This window comes from Myripristis murdjan, chromosome 12, assembly GCF_902150065.1.
Source record: "Myripristis murdjan chromosome 12, fMyrMur1.1, whole genome shotgun sequence".
Classification (NCBI taxonomy): Eukaryota; Metazoa; Chordata; class Actinopteri; order Holocentriformes; family Holocentridae; genus Myripristis; species Myripristis murdjan.
In genome coordinates, this window is record NC_043991.1 from 18,498,200 (window position 1) to 18,513,018 (window position 14,819).

Here is a 14,819-nt window from a genome sequence, read left to right on the forward strand (position 1 = left end):
ACAGGGGGGACGGGCGGGGGGAAGAGGCAAGGCCCCCTCACCTCAGGAGCCCCCCTGTCCCCACTTTATTCCACCCACACATAAATAGTTAACGCTGCCACATCCCATATGATTTTTTTGCTTTTATGTTTAAATGCTTGTGAATGTCTGAGGCTGCATTCAGATGCTATTCACAAGCATTTGAATTTGAAAAATTACTGCACACATCTTAGAGGGAAGTGCTTCTGTTAACTCATTTAGATATGACTTACAATTTCTGGTGATCACTGTTGTGCACTATAAAATAAATAAAATAAAAATAAATATTATGACATCAAGTAGACACTTGCTTATAGGCTAAGATGTGACAAGTAGCAATAATTGTGATTTTTGTACTTCCACTGTTTTCTTGTTTTGTTGTGTTTTAGGCCTCTCTGTGCAGGAACTGGACAAAAGCCACTTTTGTTGTACTGCATTTCATTCTACTAACTGCAAAACTGAAGAAGTCACATTTCGTTGACAGAATACTTTGTCTATATCCAAACATAAATGTCAACAAATAGATCAATTTTTTTTTAAACAGGTTTTCCAACCTAAATCAGTTGTTTGTCTGGTACATATGGCCTAATGTTACTCCACTCCTGCTGTTAGAGCCAAGCTATTCTTTCTCAAATATTTGCAAATTCAGCCTTTCTTTAAGAGATATCCTGTTGTTTGGATCACAGGTTTTGGTTGGTCTACAGTGGTCTCAAAGTGAAAATGAAAATGCTTTCTGAAGTGCTGGCTATGTGAAATGTATTGGTGGTGAATGCCACATTTGTCATAAGGAAACTGCAACTTGTACTGAACTAAATGATGTGGCCAAAAGCACATTTAGATGTAGTCTAAATATCTATACCACCCTCTTGCAGAATTATAAATACTCCATATAGGTCTACATATTTCTTTTACATACCCACCAATGAGTCTGTATATAACAGCAGTGACTAAGTAGGCCTTCAAATTCGGAAAACTGTTCCTGATAAAATAAGAAAAAATGAATCCTACTCTCAGTTCTGAACTGCCATTTCTGTAGTACTTATTACCATTTTATTTATATCGAGCCACTTTTCATCTCAAACTTCACCAGTCATATTCACTGTTTCATCTGTCAGCTCCTCAAAATGATACATAATTATGTATGAGAATGTTAGGAAGAGCCATGGTTTGCATACAGGCCTTCTTCAACTGGGCATTTCTGGACTGACTCAATACATTTCTAAATACATTTTTTTTTTAAACAGAAAGACTGGATGTCTGGTCATCTAGTCTTTAATGAATATTAGTGCTTCCTGGTATAAATTAAATTCAGTGGAATTGTGAAAGACAATTCAGTATTTGTTACACCCAAAGTGCTTTTGGGCTACAGTACTATGCAACATTTACATCACTGATAAAAATAAGACTGAGTGGACATTATTTTCAGTTGGTGAAAAAAATAAAAAGCAACATCAAATTTACAATGAGAATAAAACTTCTCTGTATTAAAATCAACTCAAAATGAGTTATTGGGTTTTTATAGCGAAGGGAGATCCGAAGGCATCATTAGCAGTTCATCCACTTCTTCCTGAAGAGCTGCAGCCTTTTCATTCAGAAGCATCTGCAAAAGAGAGATATATCATCTGATGGACACAAACAGGAGAAAATGAGATGTTAATTTAAATGCAATTATTGCACATAGCAGAATTAATCATAAAGATGTTTATGCTCAAAGCACTTGAGAAAGTATCGTGGGCTTTGGATTGCCACAGATTCTTTGAAAATCCAAATCATCAGACAGAAAAGTGACAGGAAGATATTTACTTTTGCAGAGGCCACTATTTGGTTGGCTTGTTTCTTGTAGAGGTTCTCTATTGTCTTGGCAAGAACACTGGGGTCCGCATTGGCAACGTGAGCCAGCGTCTTATAACCAGCATTGTACAGCTGCTTTGCTCTGGACTGGAGAGAAAAAAAAAAAAAAATCAGACACACATGTTGTAAACACACATTATTAGATCTTCAGAGTATTAGGCTATAGCAGCTGCGCGCCACAGAACTTCACTGGAGTAGAATGGTCTTTCCCATTTAATTCAACATATCAGGGTGGTAGGAGTGACAGCCATTTTCATGTGTATCGTTGCCATGGTACTGAGCTAGTTTCCAAATAAACCTACTTCAGGCAAGCTCATTTCAACAGTATACTGTTTTGATAGTTAGGGAGACAGAGATTCAGCATACTACACTGTTTTTTTACTAACTGGAAATGATATAGCATGTCAGCTGATGATGGGGTCATGTGACCTACCTCTGGAGGGCTTATGCTACCCTTTGAACTTCAAAATTTAATTACAAATTAAAATGTATAAGAATGACTATCTTTATAACACCTTAACTCTTTAATTCTGTACAGTTATATCTGACATCGCAAATGCTCTCAGAATGCTTCCCTTTGGGTCCAGGCACACCAAACCAACATCAAGGAAGTGGTGGTGACTGCTGGGTTGCGTCATGTCACCTGACCAGCTCCGCTGCCGATTCAACAAGCTGAATCAGTTGAAAAGACGCCGTCAAGGGTCTGACTAGTGCCAACAGTGCAGGGCATACCACAAAAGCTGTGGCTACAGACATTCAACAACAACCAAACACTGGCCGACGGTCAACTATTGGTGTGGCTTGGTGCATCACAGCCTATGGATGCATCTCTTTGAAGGCCCATGGTGAAGTTTGGGAACTATAGCTCTAGCTAATGCATACTAACCTCCATGACCCCAGCCACCTCCATGAGAGGGATGAGTTCAGCCGTCACACAGTAGCTCAGCCTTCGGGTCAGCTCTGCCAGGAGAGCTTTAAATGGCCAAAACTCCTCAAGTTCCTGATCACAGAGAAGTCAATCAATCAATCACTAAAACAGTGATCCAACTTGGTGATCTCCAGTTTGAAACTATACTCTGAGATGGGACATTCAATCTTTAAAGTTAAGGTTTTTCTGATACCTCTGTGAAGTGCAGCACGCAGGAGCAGAAAGCTGAGGAGGAGCTGAGCAGAGTCTGGATGAACCCTCGGCTGAGCTGAAACTTCTCAGCCACACACCACAAATTAGTTTCCCTCAGCAAGGAGAAGAGCACTAAGGCCAGGTACAAACGCCTCGCTACCATCATATCCATATTCTGAAACAGAGGGAAGGGAGAACATACATCGTGTACTTTAAAAAGGACCATACCAGTGATTTTGCATGTTTAGTCAAGTATCTATAAAATGTATACACGTCACATTTCTGCTAACCACCAGTATAACCATTAACCAGCATATAACAAAAACAGATTTCTCAAAATCCCACAATGGTTGTAAGTTTAGGAGAAGTTCTACATTTAATTATATTTCAGGTACCAGATGATGGGCTATTCAACTTATGGCAAAAAGAAAAAAAATAGCTTTGAGAGAATGATGAATCATGCAGCATGATGATGTTTTCCTGGTCTTCTCACCTTTCTCACTGTCTGGCCAGCAGCCTTTCTGGCAACAAAACTCTCGGGCACTCCAACTGCTGCAGCCATCCTCTGCTCTGCAGCGGACAGCAGGTTGAACTGAAACAGATCAACAAAGCAAACTATTCACACAGAGCAACAACATTTCTTGCTAAAGAACCACACCAGTGATTTTGCAAATACTTACAAAATGCATACACTTCATATTTCTGCTAATCTTTTTTCCCCAAAGAGAGCCAATGTATTTTCTAACTTCCATATTATTTTCCCTACCTTTTATCACCCATTGGTTTCCATTCATTCCACTATGATATGAAAATCAACTTTCAGAGACTTCAGACTTTCTTCATAGCAGTGTTCCATAATAAAGTCATCCACATTAGTATTCCTAAAAGCAGCAGCACTGTTGTGTTTTGATGACTTGAAATTAGGCAGAGTGATCTCTCTCCACTGGAAAATAGTCCCTGGGGAAACATTTACTTTACAGCCAATTATCAGTTCTGTGGTTTATGAATGGTCATGACTTTTTTAGCCACAGAGGCAGAACATTATAAGGTGGGTGTCTGTGTGATTATATGTTGTGAAATCTTAAGTAACCCTGCACTGAAGTAAGTGGGCCAAACATTCAAAATCACTGGTATCGTCCTTTAAATGAAAAGTGACCTAGTAATTAATGATTAAAAATAATTAATAACAACAATATAATCTCAGGAAGAACTAAATGTTGATGCTGTACCTGTCTGAAGTATATCATCCAGTCAGGCTGGCATTGAGAAATCATGTCATAAGGTGTGACCAGGTAGATGAGGTGGAGGTAACTGTTGAGCATCAGACTTTCCAGACCTTTGGAAAGGTCATTATATAGGATATCACTGTAGGTCAGGTCTACTGAGCCTGCGGAGACAACATGAATAAAACTGTCTCAACACTGCACTCAGTGAACTCCATGAAATACCTATCTACAATACAGTCAGTACAGTCTGTAATCAAACTCAAAGATCAGTTCTGCAGAGGAAAGCTGAAACGTGCATGTCTGTACTCACTGAGTGTGACGAATGAAAATTAAATGCGAACATCGGATCATATGACTGACCTTTATAGGTTGCTTTTCCGAGCTTGGTAACTTTCAGAATTTGCCCATGTCCATCTGAAGACACAGTGATGAGGCCTTTCTCTTTCAGGAGTCCAACACACTCTTGAATGATCTCCCAAAGGCTCTTTTCTAGACACAGCTGCCTCTCTTGGACCGACAGGAGCGTGCCAGAAAGGAAGTCCATCACTTGTTCTAATGAGTTGGTGATCTACATGGGGACAAAAATGATCTTGTCTTCATGGCAGTTTGCTATTAAAGGATATGCACCACCATTAAAAAGTTTGAAATTTTTAAGATTTTATGTTTATGCATCTTTTGTATAGGTACATTTTACGTAATATATGAATACTTTGTGTATATATACACAAAGTATTCACACACACACACATATATATACTTATATATACTTTTATATTTTTTATTCTTTATTTTTATATAGTCCAGTTATGTGCACCGAGTGCACTGTATGCGTGTGTATGTGTATATGTATGTGTGTACTGCTGCTGTCATCACTGTGAATTTCCCCATTGTGGGATAAATAAAGGCATATTTTATCTTGTCTTATCTAAAGAAAGCTGTTTATTTTTAGCCATTTTTAAACCAAAACTAAACTTGCCAGTCTACTACATACTGTAACAACTGAAAGAAAGATCAACACAATTAATTTTATGTGCACTTAATACAATAGCAGTGGTTTCTCAAGAACCTATATGTATGAATTCATTTGGTTCTCTAGACCCAAATGAATACATACATATGATAACCTAAGGATGAAGTGTCAGTCTTTCAAACAGTAAGAGTAACGCCTTTACTGTATTTTTGACAAAATGCTTAGTGAATGAAAGAATCAGTTTCATTTAAAAACAAACAAAAAATGAATAGAAGTCACTACTGTTAAAAAGTTTGAAAACACTGAGAATATCTGTTTTTGAAAGAAACTAATAACTTCATTCAGTAGGCATTAAACTGATCAAAAATACATCCAATCGCTTACTGTTGCTGCCAGGTCCAGGCACTCATGGCCAATTTGAAAATTTAAAGTCCTTTATGTAAGGGTTTAAATACATTCTAAACACACCCTATATGTTTGAGCTTGCACCTTCCTCAGGGTGTGGCAATACAACACGAAGAAATATGGAGGAAGTCAGGTTCATATGTGTGCAAGTTAAATAATATTATCTGGCCTCTAGGGGCATCACACATCACATAACCTGGCCTGTAAGGGTGGCACAAATGGCATCACATTACGTAGCCCCTAGGGGAATCGCAAGAAACTGCATCCTAAAAAACATAACCTGACCTCTAGGGGGAGCATCAGACATGACATCACATCACATAACCTGGCCTAAAGGAGCAGCACAGCTGGCATCTCGTTTAATGCCCTCAAAGGGCATCTTAAAGCCTAATAATACAATATTAATAATACAGTTAAATCACAGCATACATATTGCTGAAAATTTTTATTCTGAAACTTACAAAATAAAATTATTATCAATGGCATTTATTATAGAGAAAAAATAAAACATTTTAGCAGCATAGGAATATGAATGAGCATTATTTACAGAAAGAAGAAAAAAGTCCTCACTGAAGCCTGGATAGGTAGTGGCCTGAGCTGGACTGTTTCTTTGTTCTATTGTGTGACAAAATAAGGTTTTTGTTTGCCTTTGTCTAGGCAAGTCTTTTCTCTCCATTTACAGAGCCCTGTTGTGGGCCTCAGTCAGAACCTGCAGCTGATATCCTCTTTGTTTGAAACGCTGCTGCATATCCTCATACTGGGTTTGGAAGTCTTGAATCACAAATATTTCTTAGTCTCTGAATTTGTCTGTACAGGATATTTACAATGAGCCACATCTGCATGTACTACAGTGTTTCTGCCTGGTGTAGGTCCCCTTACTCCAAAGTGAATTTCAGGTTTTCATTTGTGTTGTTCAAATATGTATAGAAAACCAGAAACCCTTTTTCAGAGCCTGAGCAGAAGAACAGCAGAAACACATCATCAATGTAGCAGCCCCACCATATTATTTTGCTATGACAAGGGTTGCTGTCCAAGTAACCTACATGTTGTAGTTTGAAATAACAGTTTTTTATTGTTGCTGTTGTTTTTTAAACATATGATCAAAAAGTCCCATTTTTGAGCAGCCATTATTCCATCCTTAGATAATCATGCCAGCGTGTTCACTGGTTCTAGAGAAACCAGTCCTGTTACAAAGAATGCAAATGAAAACAGTTGTGCTGTTTACTGAAGCTAAAATTATCTTTCTTTCGCTGGCATTTTTAAGTTCAGTGTTTGTTTAAAATGGCCAAACAGGAGTTGTTTTCTCTAGACACAAAAACATAAAAATGTCTGTGATTACAGACTTTTCAATGGTAGTGTGCCAAACGTGGACATATGTGTACCACAGATCTGAAAACATGAGCTGCATTAATTTGACATGGATGCCAAGTAATTAATAACAGTGATACTCACATTCAATCCAATGAGGGAGAGGATGAGACTCAGAACACCCTTTCCATCGTCTTGCATTAGATTGCTGTAACAGGTCTCCATGGGGGCAGACACAAGCTTTTTAGCCTAAAATACACACAATATATGAATAAAGAAAAAAAATCTAACAACAACACATTTAGTATCGGATCATATTGACTTGTAGGATGTGAGTGTAGTTACCATATTCTTGTCCTTCTCCTGCAGGATGAGGATGCTCTCCCCTGTACTGTCTATCCCTGCCCGACCAGCCCGTCCCACCATCTGCTTGTACTGGCTCCTCTTTAAGAAGTCTGTGGCCACGTACGGTGAGCGCAGAATCACTCTGGTTTGTGAACATTGGGGGCAACGCCAGAAACAAAGTGCATTTGTTATGTCATGAAATATATATCAGCTGAGACACTTTATTGGCATTGGACAGATTAATTCAGCTGCATACTACAAAAATTGAAGCTTGATTTGATCTTTTATTAATAATCTCTAATAATCTGTAAATCAAGGATGTTTTTTTGAGGATGTGTGTCAACTGTAGCCAGTTTTTTTGTCAAAATAGCAAAAACATAAGGTAGCAGCTAGGCAAAACATCTAAACTTTGATGGACTGATGTGGTTTTCAGTTCTTTGGTTTAAATGCTTAATACAAACCAAAATATCTCTTGATGTAAGGGTCCCTGTTGGACAAAGTCACTTGAGATGTGGGTTTGCGGTTTATTGGAAGTCAACTTGGGGGTCAAGTCTACAAAAACGTTTGAAAACCCCTAAACTAGGATATGAATGATGTGCTCATTTATCATTTAAATTACCAGTATCCTTCCTCTAAATTAAATGGAAACCATCAACCTGGTGCTTGTTTATAATATAAACAATGCTGTATTCAATTTAATTAATGATAAATATATATAAAACAAAGTCAGCTGATGAACTGTCATCAGCATTTTCAGTCTTGTTCTAATCATCAACTTCTGGTGAAAATCAGTGAGTCAGTCACTAACCTGCGGGCAGGGAGGTTGATCCCTGCCGCCAGGGTGGAGGTACACGTGAGCAGACAGAGAACCCCATCAGAGTAGGCCGCCTCCACCAGTTTCCTCTCCTCGTTGGTCAGCCCGCTGTGGTGGTATGCTACACCGTACGGCACAATCTTCTGCAGCACCGGACACATCGAACCATTCCCACTGGCCTTCAGCTCTCTGAGCAGAATGGCTTTCTCTGCCTCCTTGTGCTGCAGGAAGTCCCTACAGAAGGGAAATGGAAGATACTAAAATCACTACTGTAAACACTGTGGAGAAGGCCTACTGACACCCACGTGGCTGGTGGCACTTACGCTTTAAGGTATTTGCAAATCATCCCTGCAACATTTTCACAGTTCTTCTTGGTGGGGCAGAAGACCAGGCACGAATGCTTTGGTATGACCTCCGTAACCAAGGCGATGATGTGATCTGGGTCCAGCTTCTGCATTGAACTGGAGTACTATGGGATATTAGCAATATCAGACTTGTACTCATGTGGATTTGGACTGAACATAATTTAGTAAAATTACAGGAACAGCCACCCAAATGAACACTCTTGGTCTCCTTTTAGGTTTTGTGCATTTACTGTGGAAATGTATATTAAACTATCAATTTTAAATAATGTAGAAGTCTGTATAAACATTTACCCCTTCCCTTATTTACACAAAATGAGATAAGCAGAACATCAGTGATTTAGAAGATATTGCTCTATACCCTTATACAGCAACTTTGGATAGTTACCACATGATGCAATGTTTTCCCAGTGTGGCAATTAAAGCTAAATGAGGCAAGGGGTCAGAGTGCCTTTTGCAAACTGGATTTCACTGTTATTTCAATTTTATTATGCAACATGTATTTCTAAAGCCACCTTTTCACTTTTAATAAAATTGCACAGGACAGCAAGACAACTCTCTGCCCCTCTCTCCCTCTTTCTGCAAGCACTTTACCGAGTGACTGTAAACTGTAAACCTGAAAACTATAAAATATGTAATTATTCAAATCAATGTGTCATTATTCTAAGTTACCTTGAAGTTGAGAGGGCGTGAGAACCTAAAGCACTCCTCCTCCTTTGGGTCCACCTCATAGATACTGTCCTTCAGTTTGACATACTCCCTCAGCTCGACCTGGAAAAGGTGGAAGTAATATTGATTTTGGAATGACAAGAAATAGGGAGTGGTGGAACCATGTAATGCTAAAAACAAAAATATTTTATTGCTAATATTATTTCTTACCATTTCAAGCTTAGCAGAGTGCGCACTGCAAATTAATATAGTGACTTTATCCCTCCCCAAACCAGTTTACTGTGTCATTTTTTGGTTTTAAGTGCTATTCAGTTTTGAGTGCAAATACTAGCAATAAAACATATTTTTGGTTGTTGTTCTTCAGCATCACATGCTTCTCATCTTCTTTATTCCATGCACTATCACCAATTGTGAACCATGTTTTTTTCCCCCCTTTGTTTTTCAAAATGACATACAGGCCTGAAGTCATTGGTATAATTTTCAGCTCTCAAAAACCTCTGAAGGTCCTTGATGTTTCCCAGAGTGGCACTCATTCCAATTATCTGAGTTGTCTCTGGAAAAGAAAACATAAGCATCATTAGCTTACTCCAGTTTTAAGACACTGATTTTAAAAAAAAATGTGATAAAAGCTAAAAAAGGAAGACTATAGACGAATGAGGGTCACTTACTGCTCATGTACAGAACTTTGGCCAGTGTCATTTCAATAACAGAGCCTCTGCTACCGTCACCCAACATGTGAAGCTGTGTGTGGAAGAAAACTTTGGTCAATAATCCTCTTACTGACTTCACTTTTATAGCTAATGTGCACAAAATACTCAAACTTTCATGGTCAATTCACATAATATACAAACTGTTTGACAAGGGTTAGGCAATATATTGATATTATACTGGTATTGTGATTTGAGACTAGATATCTGGGATTTATGAAATCGTAATATCATGATATGGCGTACATGTTGCCTTTTCCTGTTTTAAAAGGCTGCACTACAGTCAAGGAATGTGGTCATCTCAACTTAGCACCTATTCTAGCCGTTCTAATATTTGTCTCTAAATGCTTGGTGATCATATACACATTAGTAATGATTGATTATCAAAAATCTTGTATGTAAATGTATTATGAAAGCAACAGTAGGGATCCTTACAATATTACCACAATATGAAAAAATGAGTGATAATTGATTTTGTCCATATTTCCCAGCCTTATGTTTGACTGTGTACCTCATCAACAACCACCAGTCCGAGGTTATCCAGCCTGTTTGTCTCTATGAGAGAATTGATCAGGCTGTGGGCCTTTTCTATTGTAGCAATGTAGAGGGAACTCCTGTTTCTTCTTTTCACCGGGGGGAACCTGCCCTTGCTGCCAGCGTATTCCTCCACCATGAAGTCCAGCTCCAGGCCAAAGCTTGCTAACCCACGCACCTAAAAATACAACAAAGACTATTGAAATTTACAAACTAATTATGCAAGAAGTAATGTCAGAACTCACTGGTGATCATTATTAAGTAAAATATAGGCTTATTTTGCATGGCTTGGATATCTTCAAGTCCCAGTACCTTCTCTTGCACCAGTGATATGTACGGTAAAATGAAAAGACAGTCTTTCTTCCTGCACAGCAGCTCTCTGAGGATGAGAATCTCAGCAACAAGCGTCTTCCCTCCACTGGTCGGAAGAGAGTAGATCAGATTCCTCCTTTCCTGAACACAGTTGAGGTTCAGACATGTCTCTTGCCAATCTGAAAAATGGAATATCTCTGACAATAAGCACCAGATATAACTCAACTTTAACCTTTATCAAATTGTTTTCTGTCTGTGGTGATGCTGGCTTCATTATTTTGAAAAAAAAAAAAAAAAATACGATAGTGAATTAACAGAAAGGATTAAATCACCGTATAAGTTTTTGATTCCTCTAAGTTTGTAAAACAGGTCCTTCACTTTGGTGGGGAGCCCAAAGAAGGGACCCAGGTCTGGTGTCTCCGCAGATACAGTTTCCATGGCCTGCATGGCGACGCTGATCTCTTCAGTGACCACAGCCTCTTTCAGGGATACAGTACGTGAAACACTGGAGGGAGCTGCTGCATTACACAGCATCGTTTTCTTCAGCTGATCAGTCATGCTTCTCCTCGCCTTCGGAAAACTAGCTGTTTGTCTCGCAGCTTTATCTTCAATGATCCTTTCAGTTTCATCTTTACCCGTCCGGTCACTGTGTCTCAAAGGCGTGGAGGTTTTATCCCCTTCTAACAACTTCATCCTCTTTGCACTTTCAGAGGCTTCTTCAGAAAATTGACACTGTGTGGCTGGCAGGTCCTTGAAGGATTCATCTCTGAGGTCATCTAGGATGGAGTCAGTAAGATTGTCATCATCATAAGCTTGTTTCAGAAGGCCATCTCCTGATGAATGCAATGCTGTGAAGTTAGCCTCGGGTGGATTCACAGGGTCGCTGTTGGCTGCACAGTGATGATCACGCTGCCTTTCATTTTGCTCTGCACTATCCAGCTTTGCCAGGAGAGAGCTGTCACCCAGGATGCTGTCATAGTCCCCAAACAGATCTTCACTGTCACTGCAATACTGCTTGGAAACATACACACAGCAAAGTTAACAAACAATCAACTAACAATGCTGCAATTACCTTAAAGTCAGCCGATCAATGTTTGCAACATAACATACCTCAGCAGCTTTTACATCAGCCATGGCAGTGGAGATCACCCAGGTCTGTATGCTGTCAGAACATTGCCTTAAACTTGTACTTCCTCTTTTTCTGGCAGGTGTCAGAAGACTTCTGAGACTATCTCTGGTCCTCTTCCTTGTGGACACTCGTCTCACTTTAATTTCTTGCTTTTCAGCATTCATTATCATCAAAGCCAAGCTGCCACAGCTCTGCTACTTGATGCTACATGTCTAACGTTAAAAGGTTTAGCTAACACTAGCCAAACAAACCATTCAGACGCTGTAATTTGGCAGGCAAGCAGTGTGATGCAGCGATTTTAGGAGCTTGAAGAAAGGCTGCAGACGCCCGCACATAGCTATGAAATGCTTAATTAATCCTAGTTATGTTAATAAAAAGGCATCACTCGGACGCAAAAAATAAAAACAAGTACAAATTCAATGAAAGTCGATTATTTAGCTTACGTTACTGGCAGTTGGACACACTAACTTGCAGCTAACAAGCTGTAAACAGACTCAGGCAGCAACGGAGATAAATAGTAAATGTCCGCAGAATTAGTGAATAAAAGGCTGACCTCGAAGACTAACAAAACAGCGAGTAGTAGCCTGAAAGTCAATATACAGGCTATAAATGTTCACCATGTAAGGCTCATTTAAATTTGAAAATCTGTACCATGTGATATCGGACCATAGAAACACAAGAGGAAGCTCTGCCATCACTTCCGTCTTCGGTTTACCGGTTAAACTCATTTTAAGACTGTTGGTGTCGAGTAGCTTCATTATATACATCAAATTTACGCTTTCACATAAGAAGCCATATCCTTCACTATGATATGTAAATGTATCAGATGATCTAAAAGTTTGCACATCACGTACAATTTGTATGTAGGGGTCCTTACGAGCGAATTTAGCCAACAATTGTTTTTTTCCGTAGATAGTTATCTTTTCATAATAATATCTTTGCAAAAGGTAACGTCTAATTCTGTCCGATTAGATATAAACCTCAAAACATTTACGTCTTAATTACAGTATTTAAGGAACGTATGAAAATAAACTATTGCACATGTACGTACGTTTAAAATTATGTGCCTTTTTATTTAATTTATAATTTTAGTATAATCAACAAACACAAGCAACACAAGTACTGGGAACTTAATAATCAGGCTAAAATCCAGTGTAACACCGGAAGTGAAGCAGGACAACATCCTGTCCTGTGTCAGGTCAAAATGCTTGCCTTGAGAGGGGTTAAAACACTACAACGTGTTTTTTCACAACATGGAAATACAAGTAAGTGTACAGTTCCGCTTTCACATAGCTTTAATGACGTGCTGTGATTTGTAAAGGTGTAATTAATTGCGCCTCGCTGTATTTGTAGTAACTCAAACTAGAGTATTGCCTGCGCTAGCTAGCAAAGCAAAGTGAGCTATTATGAAACACACATTAAAGTTCATATCCTGCTCTGCATTTTAGGTTTAAGGAGTCTGTCAGCCACTTCTAATGTAACCCACCGAGACGATGACATGGTAGGTATTAACAAAGGTATTTCCAAATGCTAGCGTCAACATGTGAGTCTTGAAATGACTTGTCAGAATAAAATGTCTTTGCTCTTCATCCTTCAGCCTGAAAAGATGGATAACCCTTTCAAAGAACCACAGAAGGGATGCATACTCTGCAACATTACAGTGGATTACAAAAACATTCAGGTCAGTGTCACATTTCAGGTGATTGTAAACATATTTAAACATTCATTTTCAGGTTATGTCTACTCACGTCTGTTTTTTCTTACAGTTACTGTCCCAGTTCATATCCCCGCACACAGGCAGAATTTATGGCAGACACATAACAGGTGAGCAATGACGGGAAGGCACATCAGGGCTCATACAGGATGTCTCTGTTGTAACCTGCTGTAGAGGATTTACCTGGTCAACATTTTGCGGGCAGGTACAATCAAGATAAAAACGGGGTTGAGCTGTCAGGTTGATGCAGGCTGTTGCTCTTTGCTCTACAGGCTTATGTGCCATCAAGCAGAAGGAAGTTTCCAAAGCAATCAAGAAAGCTCATTCAATGGGTAAGTCTTAATATCTGTCCAACAGAGTGATACCAAGCATCATTTTCAAAGCGTTTACAATGAGTTAATTAATGGTAACCATGCTATGATCAATAAATTTTCATCTCAAATAAGATACTAATGATTGATTTAATGTTTTGATTGTAACTTTTGTCAGTCCACCTGTTAAGTTACAGTTAACTGAGAGACTGAATGAGGACAGTATATCGAGGGAATCGTATCAATATGGTAGTTCATTACATACATTTACTGTAATTAATTGATTAAACACTCTAGTTTATGTCATCATCACAAGCTTTGTTTTTTACATCTTCACCATCAATATGGACTACCTGTTAGAAAATCAGATGGCACGATAAACATTTAAATTAAGAAGCGAGTAATGGCACAGTTCTGACATAAATCAAGGTGCATAAGTGATGCAGATCCATCTAAAAAGAACCATACTAGTGACTTTGCATATTTAGCATAATATCTACTAAACACGTTGCATTTTTTGAGTGAGGGGAGTGAATTGGTTTCTCTGGCTCTACTGTCACTTTTGCCCTCTCCACATATTAGTACAACCAATACCAGGATGACATGACCTCACACTTCACTCTGTGGGGCTGGAAGTAACTCCGGGAAACACAGAAAATCCCTATATTTTTAATTAGAACAACCCTAGGGGGGTACACTGTATAAAACAGCTAATCATTGCCTGAATATCTCCAGTTTTGAGTATTTTTCTAACAACCCTGTTCCTCTTTTCTCTCCCAGGTTTCATGTCGGTGACGCACAAGCACCCTCAGTTCATGAAGGATCCCAACATCTGTGGCATCAGGCATTTGGACTAGTGCATCAATAGTACATGTGCTCTGTTATTTGTGTTGAATCTGTAAAAATGTGTCTATTAAAGTCTCTCAAGTTGGTCTCGAGTGAGAAAGGAGTGGATTGTGTGTATTCCTCTAATTCATACTCCAATATTCCAGTAATACTGAAAATGAATAAGTTCAGTGTAAAG

General features: G+C 38.9%; 2 protein-coding genes across 4 annotated transcripts; one reads left to right on the plus strand and one right to left on the minus strand.

Moving 5' to 3' along the window:
• Positions 1 to 1,113: 1,113 nt before the first annotated feature.
• Positions 1,114 to 12,438, minus strand: helq (helicase, POLQ like). 3 transcript variants are annotated; one of them, XM_030064743.1, is made up of 18 exons: positions 11,752 to 12,438; positions 10,974 to 11,655; positions 10,642 to 10,820; positions 10,307 to 10,507; positions 9,757 to 9,829; positions 9,544 to 9,641; positions 9,092 to 9,190; positions 8,381 to 8,526; positions 8,052 to 8,291; positions 7,244 to 7,385; positions 7,043 to 7,147; positions 4,576 to 4,783; positions 4,219 to 4,376; positions 3,483 to 3,581; positions 2,991 to 3,164; positions 2,756 to 2,869; positions 1,822 to 1,956; positions 1,114 to 1,618 (listed from the first exon to the last, which is right to left on the minus strand). In XM_030064743.1, exons 1-18 carry the CDS (start codon positions 11,938 to 11,940, stop codon positions 1,535 to 1,537), a joined length of 3,126 nt encoding a protein of 1,041 aa, XP_029920603.1. In that variant the 5' UTR covers positions 11,941 to 12,438; the 3' UTR covers positions 1,114 to 1,534. The 3 variants fall into 3 exon arrangements, with proteins under 3 accessions (XP_029920603.1, XP_029920605.1, XP_029920604.1); XM_030064745.1 differs by having other exon boundaries at positions 1,114 to 1,640; XM_030064744.1 differs by having other exon boundaries at positions 10,974 to 11,652; positions 11,752 to 12,437.
• A 468-nt stretch (positions 12,439 to 12,906) lies between these two features.
• mrps18c (mitochondrial ribosomal protein S18C) lies at positions 12,907 to 14,749 on the plus strand. The gene is made up of 6 exons (XM_030064750.1): positions 12,907 to 13,035; positions 13,219 to 13,271; positions 13,368 to 13,451; positions 13,537 to 13,594; positions 13,757 to 13,816; positions 14,576 to 14,749. The coding sequence occupies exons 1-6, from the start codon at positions 12,975 to 12,977 to the stop codon at positions 14,650 to 14,652; spliced, it is 393 nt and encodes a 130-aa protein (XP_029920610.1). The 5' UTR covers positions 12,907 to 12,974; the 3' UTR covers positions 14,653 to 14,749.
• Positions 14,750 to 14,819: the final 70 nt, after the last annotated feature.

Bases quoted from the DNA above. Each gene is read 5' to 3' on its own strand.
- mrps18c (XM_030064750.1), top strand. From the start codon at position 12,975: ATGCTTGCCTTGAGAGGGGTTAAAACACTACAACGTGTTTTTTCACAA. The intron at 13,036-13,218 runs GTAAGTGTACAG...TCTGCATTTTAG, and splicing joins TTCACAACATGGAAATACAA to GTTTAAGGAGTCTGTCAGCC. The intron at 13,595-13,756 runs GTGAGCAATGAC...TTTGCTCTACAG, and splicing joins TTATGGCAGACACATAACAG to GCTTATGTGCCATCAAGCAG.
- helq (XM_030064743.1), bottom strand. From the start codon at position 11,940: ATGATAATGAATGCTGAAAAGCAAGAAATTAAAGTGAGACGAGTGTCC. The intron at 3,582-4,218 runs GTACAGCATCAA...GATCTGTTTCAG, and splicing joins GGATGATATACTTCAGACAG to TTCAACCTGCTGTCCGCTGC. The intron at 1,619-1,821 runs GTAAATATCTTC...TCTCTTTTGCAG, and splicing joins AAATAGTGGCCTCTGCAAAA to ATGCTTCTGAATGAAAAGGC.